At 37.4% G+C, this 12861-nt stretch overlaps 1 protein-coding gene across 9 annotated transcripts in view; it reads right to left on the minus strand.

Annotated features, from left to right (window-relative positions):
- Nucleotides 1-12861, minus strand: part of CCDC57 (coiled-coil domain containing 57) — a 39089-nt gene that overhangs the window by 8543 nt on the left and 17685 nt on the right. For all 9 annotated transcript variants that reach the window (XM_017837688.1, XM_017837689.1, XM_017837690.1 and 6 more), the window contains 4 exons: nucleotides 9205-9391; nucleotides 8284-8384; nucleotides 4575-4803; nucleotides 3777-3913 (listed from right to left, as the gene is read on the minus strand). In XM_017837688.1, coding sequence (XP_017693177.1) covers nucleotides 3777-3913; nucleotides 4575-4803; nucleotides 8284-8384; nucleotides 9205-9391 — 654 coding nt within the window. The remainder of the gene's footprint in view (nucleotides 1-3776; nucleotides 3914-4574; nucleotides 4804-8283; nucleotides 8385-9204; nucleotides 9392-12861) is intronic.

The raw sequence follows: 12861 nt of genomic DNA on the forward strand, positions 1-12861 counted from the left end.
GCCAAACTACCTTCCTAATAAACCTTGTAATAAATCTGTTCAAAATCTATATTTCCTGGTGCTGTTACTATCACTCTGCTTGTTACTCAGGTTTATATTGTCAGGGTCATTCTTTGCTTTTGTCTTTTCTCATGGTTAAATTACAGAAGAAAAACTCCAAAAGAATACCTAAAAATCCAATTAAAATAAGGCAGCAATGGAAAAGTAATTTGTCAGCAACTAAAAAAACCTAATTTACCCCACAAAGTTTCACCAACTTTCAACATATAGTAATTAAAGTGAGATTTGATGAAAAGCAAACTACTTCAGCCCTCTCAAAGGAGATGAAAATAAACATCAAAGTCTTTTGCTATATATTTAAGGCTAAAGAAACAAAATGTGATCCCATCATATAAAATAACTAACAGTGAAATTCCTGTAGCTATGACAGTAATAAGTTCTCTTAGTTTTTGTTAAGGATGATGATTTTGAACACAGGAGCAAATGTAGCCTGGCTAGTAAGAGTGATCAGCTAGAATAAAAATACCTAAACTAGAATAACAGTAGTTTTTGAAGGTCAGCCTGGAGCTCAGCTTCAGTGCAGGAGCTGAAGCCTCAGCAGGTCTGTTCTGGGTTAAGAGCAGCCTGGAATTAGAGTACTGAATAGCCTGGATATAAGAAGGGCTATGCTTTCTAGTCTGGACAAATGATGTTTTCAAAGGTTCCAGAGGTGGAAAGATCCTCAATGACAGCCACTTCAGCCATGACCTCCAAGCAAGCCATCAGCTGAAGAGATTGAACAACTACTCCCAGAATTTAGCACACCAACTGGAAACTCACAGTCAAATGCTACCTCTCCAAGTGCCACAGACATACTGTATTTTTAAAATCTATTTATTCTTACAAAAGTAAGACTTATCTTTAATGATTTTTAACAGAACACATGAGACACGAGATGTGTAGAAAAATACAAACACAGTATCTAGCTCATTAAAAATAAGGCCACAGAAGACTGGGATGGATGGGAGATGAATATTCATTGGTCTTAATTTAAGAGTCAGCTAAATTCTAAGATGACCTGTGAAAGAAAGAAAAAGAGGTGAATAAGAAAAAAGAAGTTGTAAAAAATGTGGTTTTGAATTGTGGGAATTTTGCACAGATCTGGAAATCGTCTTTAGATATGTTTAGTGTAAGCGTTTAGCTAGTCTTTTTCAGACTCAATCCCAGCAGTGTACAGATGGAAAAAACAGGTTACAAGAGGTCTACTCAAATGCTTTGCTGTACCCTAATTTCCTTCATAAAAATTATTTCCAGTGTTAAAGAGTTTAGGAAGATCACTATTTCTGAAACAGTGAGCTGAAAGTTCAAGTGAACAAAGGATGCCAAGCTTGCAACTTTAAGTAAATAAAGATGTTCACAAGCATCCTAAACAAATGATCCATCCACAAGCATGCTGAAGCATTCCACAGTAAGTTCTCCTGTTAGCAGACCACATTCCAGGCATTCGGCACACTGTAACAGCTGCCTCACCTATTCCCTTCTGAAACCTCACAGAGGAAGATCAGAATCCTATGCTGAGGACTGTTACAGAGGACCAGATTTGAACTTTCCACCTTGGAGTTTTACAAGAAATTAAAGATTTCCTGCTCCAGAAGTAGCTCATACCACTGTCCCATAAGATGTGTCATTGATATGTCAGCAAGGCTATTTATTTGATGCTCAGTTCTTTTCTCTGAGGACCCTACTTCTTGTGGTGGTGCTGCTGTGACAGCTCTTGATCATGCCCTCAGACTGTCAATGAAGAGTTGAAAAACAGTGCTGCATTACCAGATGTGTTCTCACAGTAATTTGAATCTTCCCAGCTCAAAACCTAGATGGCTTTCACTATGTTATGTCCTAGATCATATTTTTCATGCCCTCACTAATACTTTTGACATCAAAAGAACTTGATTAGATAAATTTGCTAAAATATACCAGATTCTTCAGCACACATTGCACTTACCTGGCTGACCTTTTACAGTTCTCAATTTCTGTTGTCTTAGACTATCTACTATATCCGAGGGAGAACAAGTCTCCATTAGCTCTGGAAAGGTACAGCAGATGGCATTTTCAGTTTATCACTGTCAGATCGATGGTCTACAATGTTTGTTCACACTGCAACCTTTAAAACTTCTTCATTGACTAATGGGCAGTAAAGAAGAACAGGGAGTTATTTTCACTGAAGCAACCTGTTCAAATTTGGTTCTAATTGACTCTTAACAGCACAGCCTTTGGACTTCAGGCAACCTTTCTCTACCAGACAAGAGAGCCTCTCTTGTTGGATACCTTCTGCTAGGAGGAAGCTAAGAGAAATGCAAATACCTGGGATAGGATGTCCAAATGCAGAGTTCTTGCCTGCCAGGTTCTCTTAGAACATATTCCAAAATGTTTCCATAGATTCAATCTAACAAATTCACCTTAGCCAACAAACATACATACTTGTTTTCTTCCCCAAATAATATGCCTTTTCTGGCTGAAATACTGCTGCATACTTTGGATGCTTGGAGAGCCTTTTCCTTTCATATTGAAATGTCTGGGCCCTTCAAATAAGTACTACCTGGTTTTACTACTATTCTTTCTCCAAGGTAATAGCAATCCTGTGTGGAAGCTGCCTAACTGTCTGCCTAAAGACCTGATAGCAGAACACTGAACTTGACCCTGTCAGTACTTGTTCTCAAATTTAATTGCTGGATGATCTTTGCATTTCAAACTTTTACAGTATTTTCTTAGATCTACTAACTCAGAAGTTTTTGTTATTAGTCCAAATAATATCCCTTATGGGTACAATCTGAAGTGCTGTTTTACTTCACAGGAAAAAATATATCTGTTTTCAGCATAACTAAATTGCCAAAAAGATTGGACCAGCTGAGTCACTTAACCTCCATTTACGTAATTTGTAGCACTTATTCCAAGCAACTACAGAGGTTAATATGCTTTGTTTTTTTTTCTTTAGCACCACTCTTAACTGGCAAGCTCAATGTGAGTCAACAGTGTGTCCTGGTGGCCAAAAGTGCCAACTGTGTCCTCGGTGCGTTAAGCACAGCACAGCTGAACAACCAAAAGAGTGACTGTCCCACTGTGCTCAGCATTGGTGCGGCCTCACCTTGAGTACTGTGTGCAATTTTGGGCTCCACGATATGAGAAGGATATAGAAATAGAAATATTAGAATGTGCCCAAAGAAGAGCAACAAAGATGGTGAAAGGACCAGAGGGCTAGATTTATGAAGACCAGCTGAGGATACTTGGCTTGTTCAGCTTAAAAAAGACGAGACTGAGGAATGACCTCCTTGCTGTCTATAACTTTCTCATGATAGGGAGCAGTGTAGGAGGTGCTGATCTCTTCTTTTTGGTGTCCAGTGATAGGATGCAGGGGAATGGCTTAAAGCTGCATCAGGGGAAATTCAGACTGAATATTAAGAAGTAGTCCTTCCCTGAGAGGGTGGTCAAGCAGTGGAACAACCTCCCCAGAGAGTGGTCATGGCCCCAAGCCTGTCTGTGTTCAAGAAGCATTTGGGACAATGCCCTTAGATACACGGTTTAACTTCTAGGTTGTCCTGTCTGGCATCAGGATTCAAAGATCCTCATGGGTCCCTTCCAGCTCTGGATATTCTATGATTTTATGAAATCTCCCAAAGATAGATTTGAGCTAAAGTCAGTAAGAGTCATTTAAATGTGGAATTTTAAGGAAAGTTACATTCACGAAATTCAAACTGGCTTAATGGATCATTATCACTACATTTCAGAGAGCATATAATTACCTGTGTTGTGAGTTTGTGCTGTAGATGTTTTAGAGCTGATAGCTGACACTGCGTTCTTTTCACAAGTTCTCTTGGAAGCAGACTATCAGAGGCAATACAAACTGTGCAGTGTTTAGAGCCGACAGGATGCCAAAGTCCTATAAAGCAGAGAAAATACCAAGGAAGGCATTCTTTGTTGTTATTTTGTCATCAATATTACATTCCCAACAAGTGTTTACAGCAGATAGGAATGAACCACAGAACACAGGCCTTCTCACTGCAGATGGGTTCAATGCTATGCGGAAATGGGCCTTGTGGTTTTTTCCTTTGCTCTTTTGCTAGAGAAACTGTACATAGAACATAAATATCCACTGTGAAATCTTCTTACATTATATATACTCTTAATTCAAGTTTGTGCTACAGTAAACTTATTCTGCTTTCTCTTCCACTTTCCTAAAACATTAGTTTTTATTCCAAAAGATAAACTACCTCTTTTCTGCTCATAAACAAAGTCTTAGTTCAATTGCCAGTTCCCACACTGACATCTAGGCATCAGGGAGTCCTTCATCTATGATGTTAATCAACAAAAGTTACTACATACAGACTCTCATTGTTCTATATTAGCAGCGCCTATCAAAGGATAATCTTGCTTGCAACAATTAGTACCACAGTCTCACACAAACCATGCAGGTCAAGGATCAGTCAGGTCCAGCACTTTGTTTTCATATTAAAGCCTAGCTCTCTCCAGCTCAAAGGATGAATTGATTCCCAGATTTTATTCTACATATATGTTAGCACTCTTCTGTAGAATAAATTTACCTTCCTTTAACACCATTCCAAGTTCTGCCCTGAGTCTGTTTCCCATTTCAATCAACTGCCGCTTCTCTTGGTTTAGGATTGAGATTTTTCTTGCTGCTTCCTTCAGTTTATTTTGCATTCCCTGTAGAGCATGTTTGACACCATATTGAAGCTCAACACCAGGACCTACATCAGGCAACTGTTGTCCAAGATCTACTATCTTTTCTTCAAGAACTTTGGGTTCTGGCCCCTGAATAAAACAGATAGTGCTTGTAATGAATATTTTGAAAGTGTGGTCTGAAGGTTGAGAGATTTGTAGAAACACACATGAGAATCCAGTTGAAGAAAAAGTGTAAAGTTGGAAGTCTACCACCCATTTTTTTGAGTCAATTTCCAAGATTTTGTTAGCAATATACGGCAAATAAAACTGTGGAGCAAAACACTATAACAGACTGAGACATCCCCACAAATACTGTCAACTGTGAGTGTAAAATAATACACATAGGATAAACACCGTATAACTGTAAACTAAAGAGCAGTTAATTTTAAGATAAAATGTGGAAAAAACCCACTTTATAGCAAATAGCAATCTACCACAAACCCTTCTTTGTTTAATCATTGTGTACATACACACATAAGGGGTAGATCTGACTTAAAACACTGTTTTAAAGAGAAAGGCTGCAGAATAAAAAGCAAAGATTCTACAGTCTGCTTTGTCTCTGCAAACCCGAGTCCACCTGCACGTATACATAATGATAAAAGTACTTACCCAAAAGATAAATCCTTGTTTTTCAAGAGCTATATACTTGCCTCTTTCAGCCCCTACAAAGGGCATTTTTTGATATCCATTTAAATACTCATCATTCACTGAACAAATCATCTCCCTATAGACATTTTAAATTTTACACATTGCCACAAGTATCTAAATATATCCCATGCATTAAAATTGTTTTACAAAACTCTTACTCATCTATATGTTTACTCTTCTATATATAAATTAGTTAGAAGTGTACTACATTAACTGTGCAACCCCAATCAGTTTTCAAGTAAATCACCCTGTACAGTACGATTCCAGAAGTACACATTGAAAGCTATTATCCATACTGACAAAAAAACCCAACCACCATTGCCTTAGCGTGCCATGCAATTCCCATTCTCTTATTCCTTTGGAGAGTTTTACCGTAAAAAGGAAGGCTCTTGAGAACGTACATGGAAAGCACACAGTTCTACAAACACTATGGGGGAGAATGGCAGAGAAATTAGTGCAAGACTAGAATCTAAAAATACTAAGAAAGACAGCAAAGTAAAAAATAAAAAGGAACGCCACTGGCACACATTTGGCAATTTATATAAAAGAAATTAATATAAGTAGCCACAAATTATTACATTCTCCCTTCATCATACCAACAGTGAAATTAACAAGCAAGGCTCAACATAAAGAGAGATGAAGGCAATGACCCATTACAGCCCCACTGGTTGTCACACTGTGCCACCTTCACCAGACCAAAAGGCAAAAGCACATCACATGGCTGGGGCAAGGAATACCATTTGCTTAAACTTCTATTTTTCCTGAACTTTTCAGAAAAACCTTCAACAGCATTACACAGAATTTTTTTTTTCCAGTGACAGATTGTAAACTGTTGAGCTAGGATTGGAACTCAGAAATCTTTTTACCTTTAGATCTGTTTCGAGAGCAATATTCTACAGTATAAAAGAGAGAAAACTGATAAAATAAGTACTAAAAAAGAGTGGGAGGAAAAACTCTCCTCAGAGCTGATACAAAAGAAAAATATACATACACACAGAAGTTTACATGCCTATTATACTAGTTTCCAAAATAAACTTTCCTCTTTAGCCCTGGAGTCTATAATTTCTAGATTATGGTCACAGAACCTCTGTTATATGAAGTGGAAAAAAGAAAACTATTGCTATGGTTCTCTTCACATCTGCACACCCATATTTAGTTACCATTATTGCTCAACAGATTCTGAACTCCCTGAGGTAGAAATATTTTTGCCTGTATTTCTTCATGGCCTTAAGTACATTCTAAGCATGCAATTAATAAACATAAGAAGTACAAAGACAGTATAGAAGAAAGTTAAAGATAAGCACTTCTAGAATCCAGTAAGAAATTCTAATGAAGTTTTGCCCATTATTTTTAAGATATTTTCAGGACTGTTTCCAGCTCCCAGTCTCTGTCTAAGAAGGCTTGTTATGCACTAAGAAAGAAAAAAATAAAGCAGACAGCAGAAATAGCCAGGAAACAATAGTTCAACTTCAGTGAAGACAGCATTAGGTACAAATCCAGCATTTTATTCACTTGAAGTTTTGGCCTGCACATCTACTATTTAGTACGTGTCCATATATACAAAGCACAATTAATTCAGCACATCTGAAGGTGCACATCTGCCTGAAAAATGTTCCTGTTCTCATATCCAGCTATAAGCATTCTATTATAGTTTAGCAACATGAAGAAAAGGATTAACCTCTGGAACAGAGAATATTCATTTCCTATTTTACAGTCTCCAAGGCAAAGTCACTGTCTACTTTTCTTTGAAGGCTCTTTCTCGACTTAAAGAAATGCAAGGAAAATGAAAATGCATCTTGGACAGTAGTTTGTAAAACATTTTCGGTAACAAAAAAAGAATAATTGGTATAAAATTTAGTTTTCACCTAGTTCTGGAAGTGGTCAAAGAGAAAAAATAAATCTGAGCTGTCTGTACTGACACACAATGATTTTCAAATATGATTTGACAGCATGAACAAACATATTTCCAAAATATTTCTAGATTCAGCAAAGATTAAACATGATCCTAGCAGGTTTTGCATTTTTTCCACACAAGGTTCCCAATGCTCCAAAGTTTTATTTAAACATTAATATTGATTCAGTTTTTTAAGCTCTTAGCTTTTAACGTAATCGGGAGCTCTCATGCTTATTTATTACTTAGCTATTATTTGAATTTTCTTGAACTTAGATGGTTACTAGTGAGTCTTAACAATAAGATTAAAGGATGAAACAGATATTGTTAGATTTTACAGATGACAATTAGAAACTCATTATTTTTGAATTGTATTTTAAGCTATCTTACTTCAGACTGTTTACTGCACCATGAATTTGATGGGAGACAGGAAGAGGAGAACATACAGTGACTTACTCCTTACAGAGTATTAGATATTTGTCCCAGCTTTCAATTCCATTATTATTTTTTCCAAGAGATGCCACTGTCACACATTAATGCTGATATTTTCACTACTCTTTAAAATAACACAGTGGGAATGACATTTGTAAACCCTTGAACTGAGCAAAACACACTCTCAGAGCCAATAGGTTTTTCCTTTGTGGGTGCTCCAAGACAGCACTGGGGTGTGGAACTTTCTCCTGGTCATACTGAGTTGCATTTGGATTTACAATAATGGATTTATAATGGAAAACTTGAAGACGTGATACACAGTAGCTTAAGCATTTGAAAGTGTGGGGGGGGAAAAATCAAGATGGGCTTGAAAGATCAGGAGTGACTTATGCCAGGGAGTGACTCGTCAAAATTTATTGCCTAGAAAGAATGACCACAAGTTTGGTTGAAAAAAATCTTTGCTGGCTCTCATCTAACTGGCCATATAAGCATATATTACTTCAGTTTATAGTATGCATTCAAACAAAAATAATGTGCTTTGCATTTAATTACATACACACACACACAAAATATTTTAGGTAGTTTAAACCTCTTCATACCTTTTCTGTGTCTGGGTTTACTATACAGTCCAGCTCAATTGAGCTGACTTTGATGTTGCTCAGAGTGGTTCCAGTTGAAATTTTGTTTGTGCTCACTGAACCTAAAAGAGGAGTATAAAAAGCAACAGCTGCTTTAGAACATTGTCTCATGAATATACATGTCTAGAATCATAGCATCATTTAGGTTGGAAAAGACCTTTAAGATCATCAAGTCAAACCATTGATAGAACACTGCTAAGTTGACTGCTAAAGCATGTCCTCAAGTGCCACATCTACATGCCTTTGAAATAACTCCAGGGATGGTGACTCAACCATTTTCCTTGCCTGCTTGCACCACTGCTTGAATAACTCTTTCCAAAAAGAAACTTCTTCCTAATATCTACTCTAAACCTGCACTGGCATAACTTGAGGTCATTTCTCTTGTCCTATTGCCTATTACTTGGGAGAAGAGACAGACCCCCATCTCACAACAACCTCCTTTCAGGTAGTTGTAGAGAGTGGTAAGGTCCCCCCAAGCCTCCTTTTGTACACCACTTCAGTAGATATACTGTAAACGGATATACTCTAAACCCCTATGGGAGGGAGGTTTGGTCCCTTCCACCGCAAACAATTCTGTGATTCTATATACTTGCTTCACTAGCAGGAATTCTGTCATAACTTGTAATATACATATATTTGCTTTACTCTTGCAATATATATACATATTTGCTTTTCTAGTGGTGATTTCGTAGTGACTTTATGTGTGCATTTGTTTTTACTAATAATAGTTTTGCAGTAATTTGTAATAAAGAATCTCAGACCACTGTGTGCTTATGTATTGTGCAAACTTGAGAACCCCACAGCTGGATAGCCCTCATAGGTTGTGACTGTGACTGCTACACTTCCTTACTGAATTTAAAGGTCTTTGGCAAGAGTCTTTACCTTGCTCTACAAGCTGTCTGTTTTCTGTCAGAGGAAGAGAAGACAACATCTGTTCATCAAGACTCTCCATTTCTTTCCTCATTTGTGCAATAGCAGCCCGAAGGCTGGCATTCTGCTTCTGCAGCTTTTTTATTTCCAAGGTAGGAATATCTTTGCACAGAGAAGTTTTATCATCATACTGAAATATCTGGAAAATAAAAGTACAATGCAATAAGAACCGTTCATTGATAAGCAACACATATTGTCTCTACACACCACGCAAACAGATCCTAAAACTTACAACCCATAAACATATGTGGGAGAAAAGAACCATAGGAGGAAAAGAAATAGATCTGGTTATTGAGGATTTGCCAGGGAAAAAGGTGCTCTGCTGAGAACATCATAGAAGGAGGCATAGTTGGGGAGGACCACGGCCACAGGTGGCTCTGTCTTGTCACTGTTCTGTAACTGTGCTATCTCTGTCTCTTCCATGCACCCATCTCCTTAAAGAACCTACTGGCTCACCAGCAGTCCCCTTTCTGACCTGTCAAATTTTTGAAAGTGTCATTAGAGACCATCTGTTCACAGTAACATAAAGAGGCTGGATGTTCTTTGCTAAACAGAAAAAGGGGAAGGAGTGTATGGACTACACCCAGATAAATGGACAACGGACAGTATCTAGAAAACCACCCAGCATTTCAATTTAAAGTAAGTAGCAATGTCTTTCCTTCACATGTTATTTAGATAAGCTAACAACAAGCATTGTAAAAGGAACATTTGTCAGATAATGATCGAAGCTCTACCTTCATAAAGGCCTTGAAGCCTATCTTCCCTTAATATACATGGTGGAAGTCTGAACGGATAAGCAATATAGACTTCCAGAACTGAAGAGGCTGACAAACCCCAGATTGCCAAGGGTGCCTTTTACTGTAAAATACCTTATTTATATCAGTAAAATATGAGCAGCTTGCTTATAGTGTAACACATCCCAGAATCATTCCATTTCTTAAATTTTTGAAGGGGAATTGCTCAGTTTTCTTCATGGGCTGCATGTAGCCTTAAAGATTATCTCAGAAATTTTAGTTTGGAAATCTAGCCCTGTGTGCATAAAGCGATGGCCTAATCACTTTATGGTCAAAAATGTGAGATGCTCTAGATCACAAGCCAGAAGGACTGCTTTAGTCTGTCCTACCAAAGGTTGCTAGCTCCAAACAGTAGTCAGCTACATATGTTTAGGAAAAAGGACAAATACCAAAATGCTTCCTTCCTCCTTTATACCTCCTCAATTTTCAAATTTGCAGCTTTTGGGGATGGAAAAAAAAGAAAAACCAGAGGTGACAAAAAACTCAAAAACTAAAATGCACAGATATTGATTGGAAAACACATCTTCTGGTCACTTGAAATTCCAGCAAAATCTTCAGGGAAAAAAATCTAGTAGGATCACTGGGATATAAGGACTATGGTATTAGGGTCCTGACATTATTTACTTTTGCTGTTTTTTCATTCAAAGTGTGTCTGCAAACATTTTTAAAGAAGTTACGTTAGACCAACGGTGGTGTGTTATAACTGTGGTCTCATCCAAACAGAGAATGCCTAATTTAGATTCCACTCCTATAAAATCCTCTCACTGATAGAAACATTTGTCATCATCCACTTAAGAAATGCAGATACTATTTGGTACAGGAGTATTAGAAAGCTCTGCAACAGCAGAATATACACTCCTCCAATCACTAAAGAAATCCTAATTCACAGACCATCCAGATCAGATGTTTTTGAAAACAAAAAGACCGTGAAATGTGTTTGGAGCATTTGTATTGAATGTTGCTAATTTTAAATGTTTCTTTGAATTCAACCCTAACCTTAAATCATTGCAAAGCAGCAATTCTGCCTCTTCAGAGGGCATGGCAATCGATGAGGCACTGCACATAAAACATGTGTGAGCAAATTACTTCAGTCTCAACATTTATGCCTTGCACAGCCTCAAACACTACTCCCTTTGCATCTTCTCCATTATTCTCTCCTTCCTTCAATCCCCTTATTTCCCCAGTTGTAAGTCTGTTCTGTGAGTGTGATCTGGAACACTAATGGCCTTCAAATTAAATTTCCCTGTCATAAAGGCAATGGCTGCCCTATATATTCTTTCTGCCCTAACAGTACAGGGTATGTAGAAGATGAAGATAGTCTATTCTGCTTTTACAATCTCTCCGAGGTTGTTAAGGTGAGGAGGGGAAAGGCACCAGGAGGTACCAATACATCTCCCAGATGTGTTCTGAATTTTGGGGCCCTGGACTTCATCTCAACCTGGAACATAAACATGAACCATCACAGTTTGAACCAGAAATACAACTGTTCCAGATTATTGTAAGTGGAAAAGGGTCTAGAGAGAACACCAAATAATAAACCGGGATTACTGTAAGCAGTCTTTCCTTATCTGTGCATTCCTATAGTGTTATCAGCATGGTCTAGTTAGACAAATATGACCTAAGTCATACTAAAAAATCAGTTATAAGCAAGATTTTCCACACTGCTGTGTTTCACATCTCTGTTGCTTAATTAAAGGCTGAGAATGACTACTACACTTCATTTTGTATAGAAAAATTACAGGAAAAGGTTCTTCAGAATAGTAGACTTTTTTTTGTTATTTAGTTTTTTAAACACTGGCCCTTCCCATAAAACAGAAATCAAAAAAGTTTTTGCTGAGATGGGTACTGCTTATCCTACAGGCCAAAAGTGCAAAAACCAGAGTATTTTAACAACAGAAAGAAAAGTGTGACAATGAAAACAAAGTCTTGCCAACAACAGTTGAAGACAACAGCGAATGCAAACAGCTAAAAACCCCCTGCCCAACCTTGCTTCTTTCGGTATCTCAATGATCAATTTGCAAATCAGTACAGCTTGAAATGAAATTGGAAAAACAACTAGCTCCACAGCAAGTTTTTGCTAACAGTCTACTTTTGTCTATGATAAAAATTGTCTTCAGAAAGTATCTTTCTGAATACAACACTTCCTGCATTCAGGAACTACTAGGCTTGCTTAACACTGCTTTTTCTTAGCAAGCTCTGGTAACATACTCACTGGTAACTGCTCACTGTTGAGCACGTGTAGCTGCCCAGCAGAGTGCACTGCAGCACACTCTTTACTGTCGTTTATTTACAAAAGACAATTTTCTACTTATAATGCATTATCCTTCAGCATGGCTTCAAACCAGCATTACACTTGCAATTTTGAATGCATTTTTAAAATATACGTATTTTAATAGGTAGCAATGAAAAGAAAAATTGTGATACTAAAATATAAGACATTATTTTATACAGCTGGCATATTAGTATTTTGAAGCATTGCCTTAAAATTTTAACTTTACAACTTTAAAATCTACCCTGAACTGCAACTGACACAGAGCCTCAGGAACATTCCAGAAATTAATTCTTCCCATTCTGATGTGCCATGATGGTACACTATATTGTCATGTTTTGGAGCAACTGTCTACATCCAGCTTGCTCCTTTTGCCAGTGACTAATAAATGAGAGCCATAATTGAGCCTGTGACATCTAATCTATGTGTATTCCAGGCTAGATATGACAATATTTTGAATTATATATATGAAACCGATGAACTGCTTACAGTAAATCCAGTGGAAACAAGGCTCATAAAGTTGTCATTTCAGAATGTCTACACTAA

The sequence above is a fragment of the Lepidothrix coronata genome, unplaced genomic scaffold, assembly GCF_001604755.1.
Source record: "Lepidothrix coronata isolate B3197 unplaced genomic scaffold, Lepidothrix_coronata-1.0 Scaffold308, whole genome shotgun sequence".
NCBI classification, from domain to species: Eukaryota; Metazoa; Chordata; class Aves; order Passeriformes; family Pipridae; genus Lepidothrix; species Lepidothrix coronata.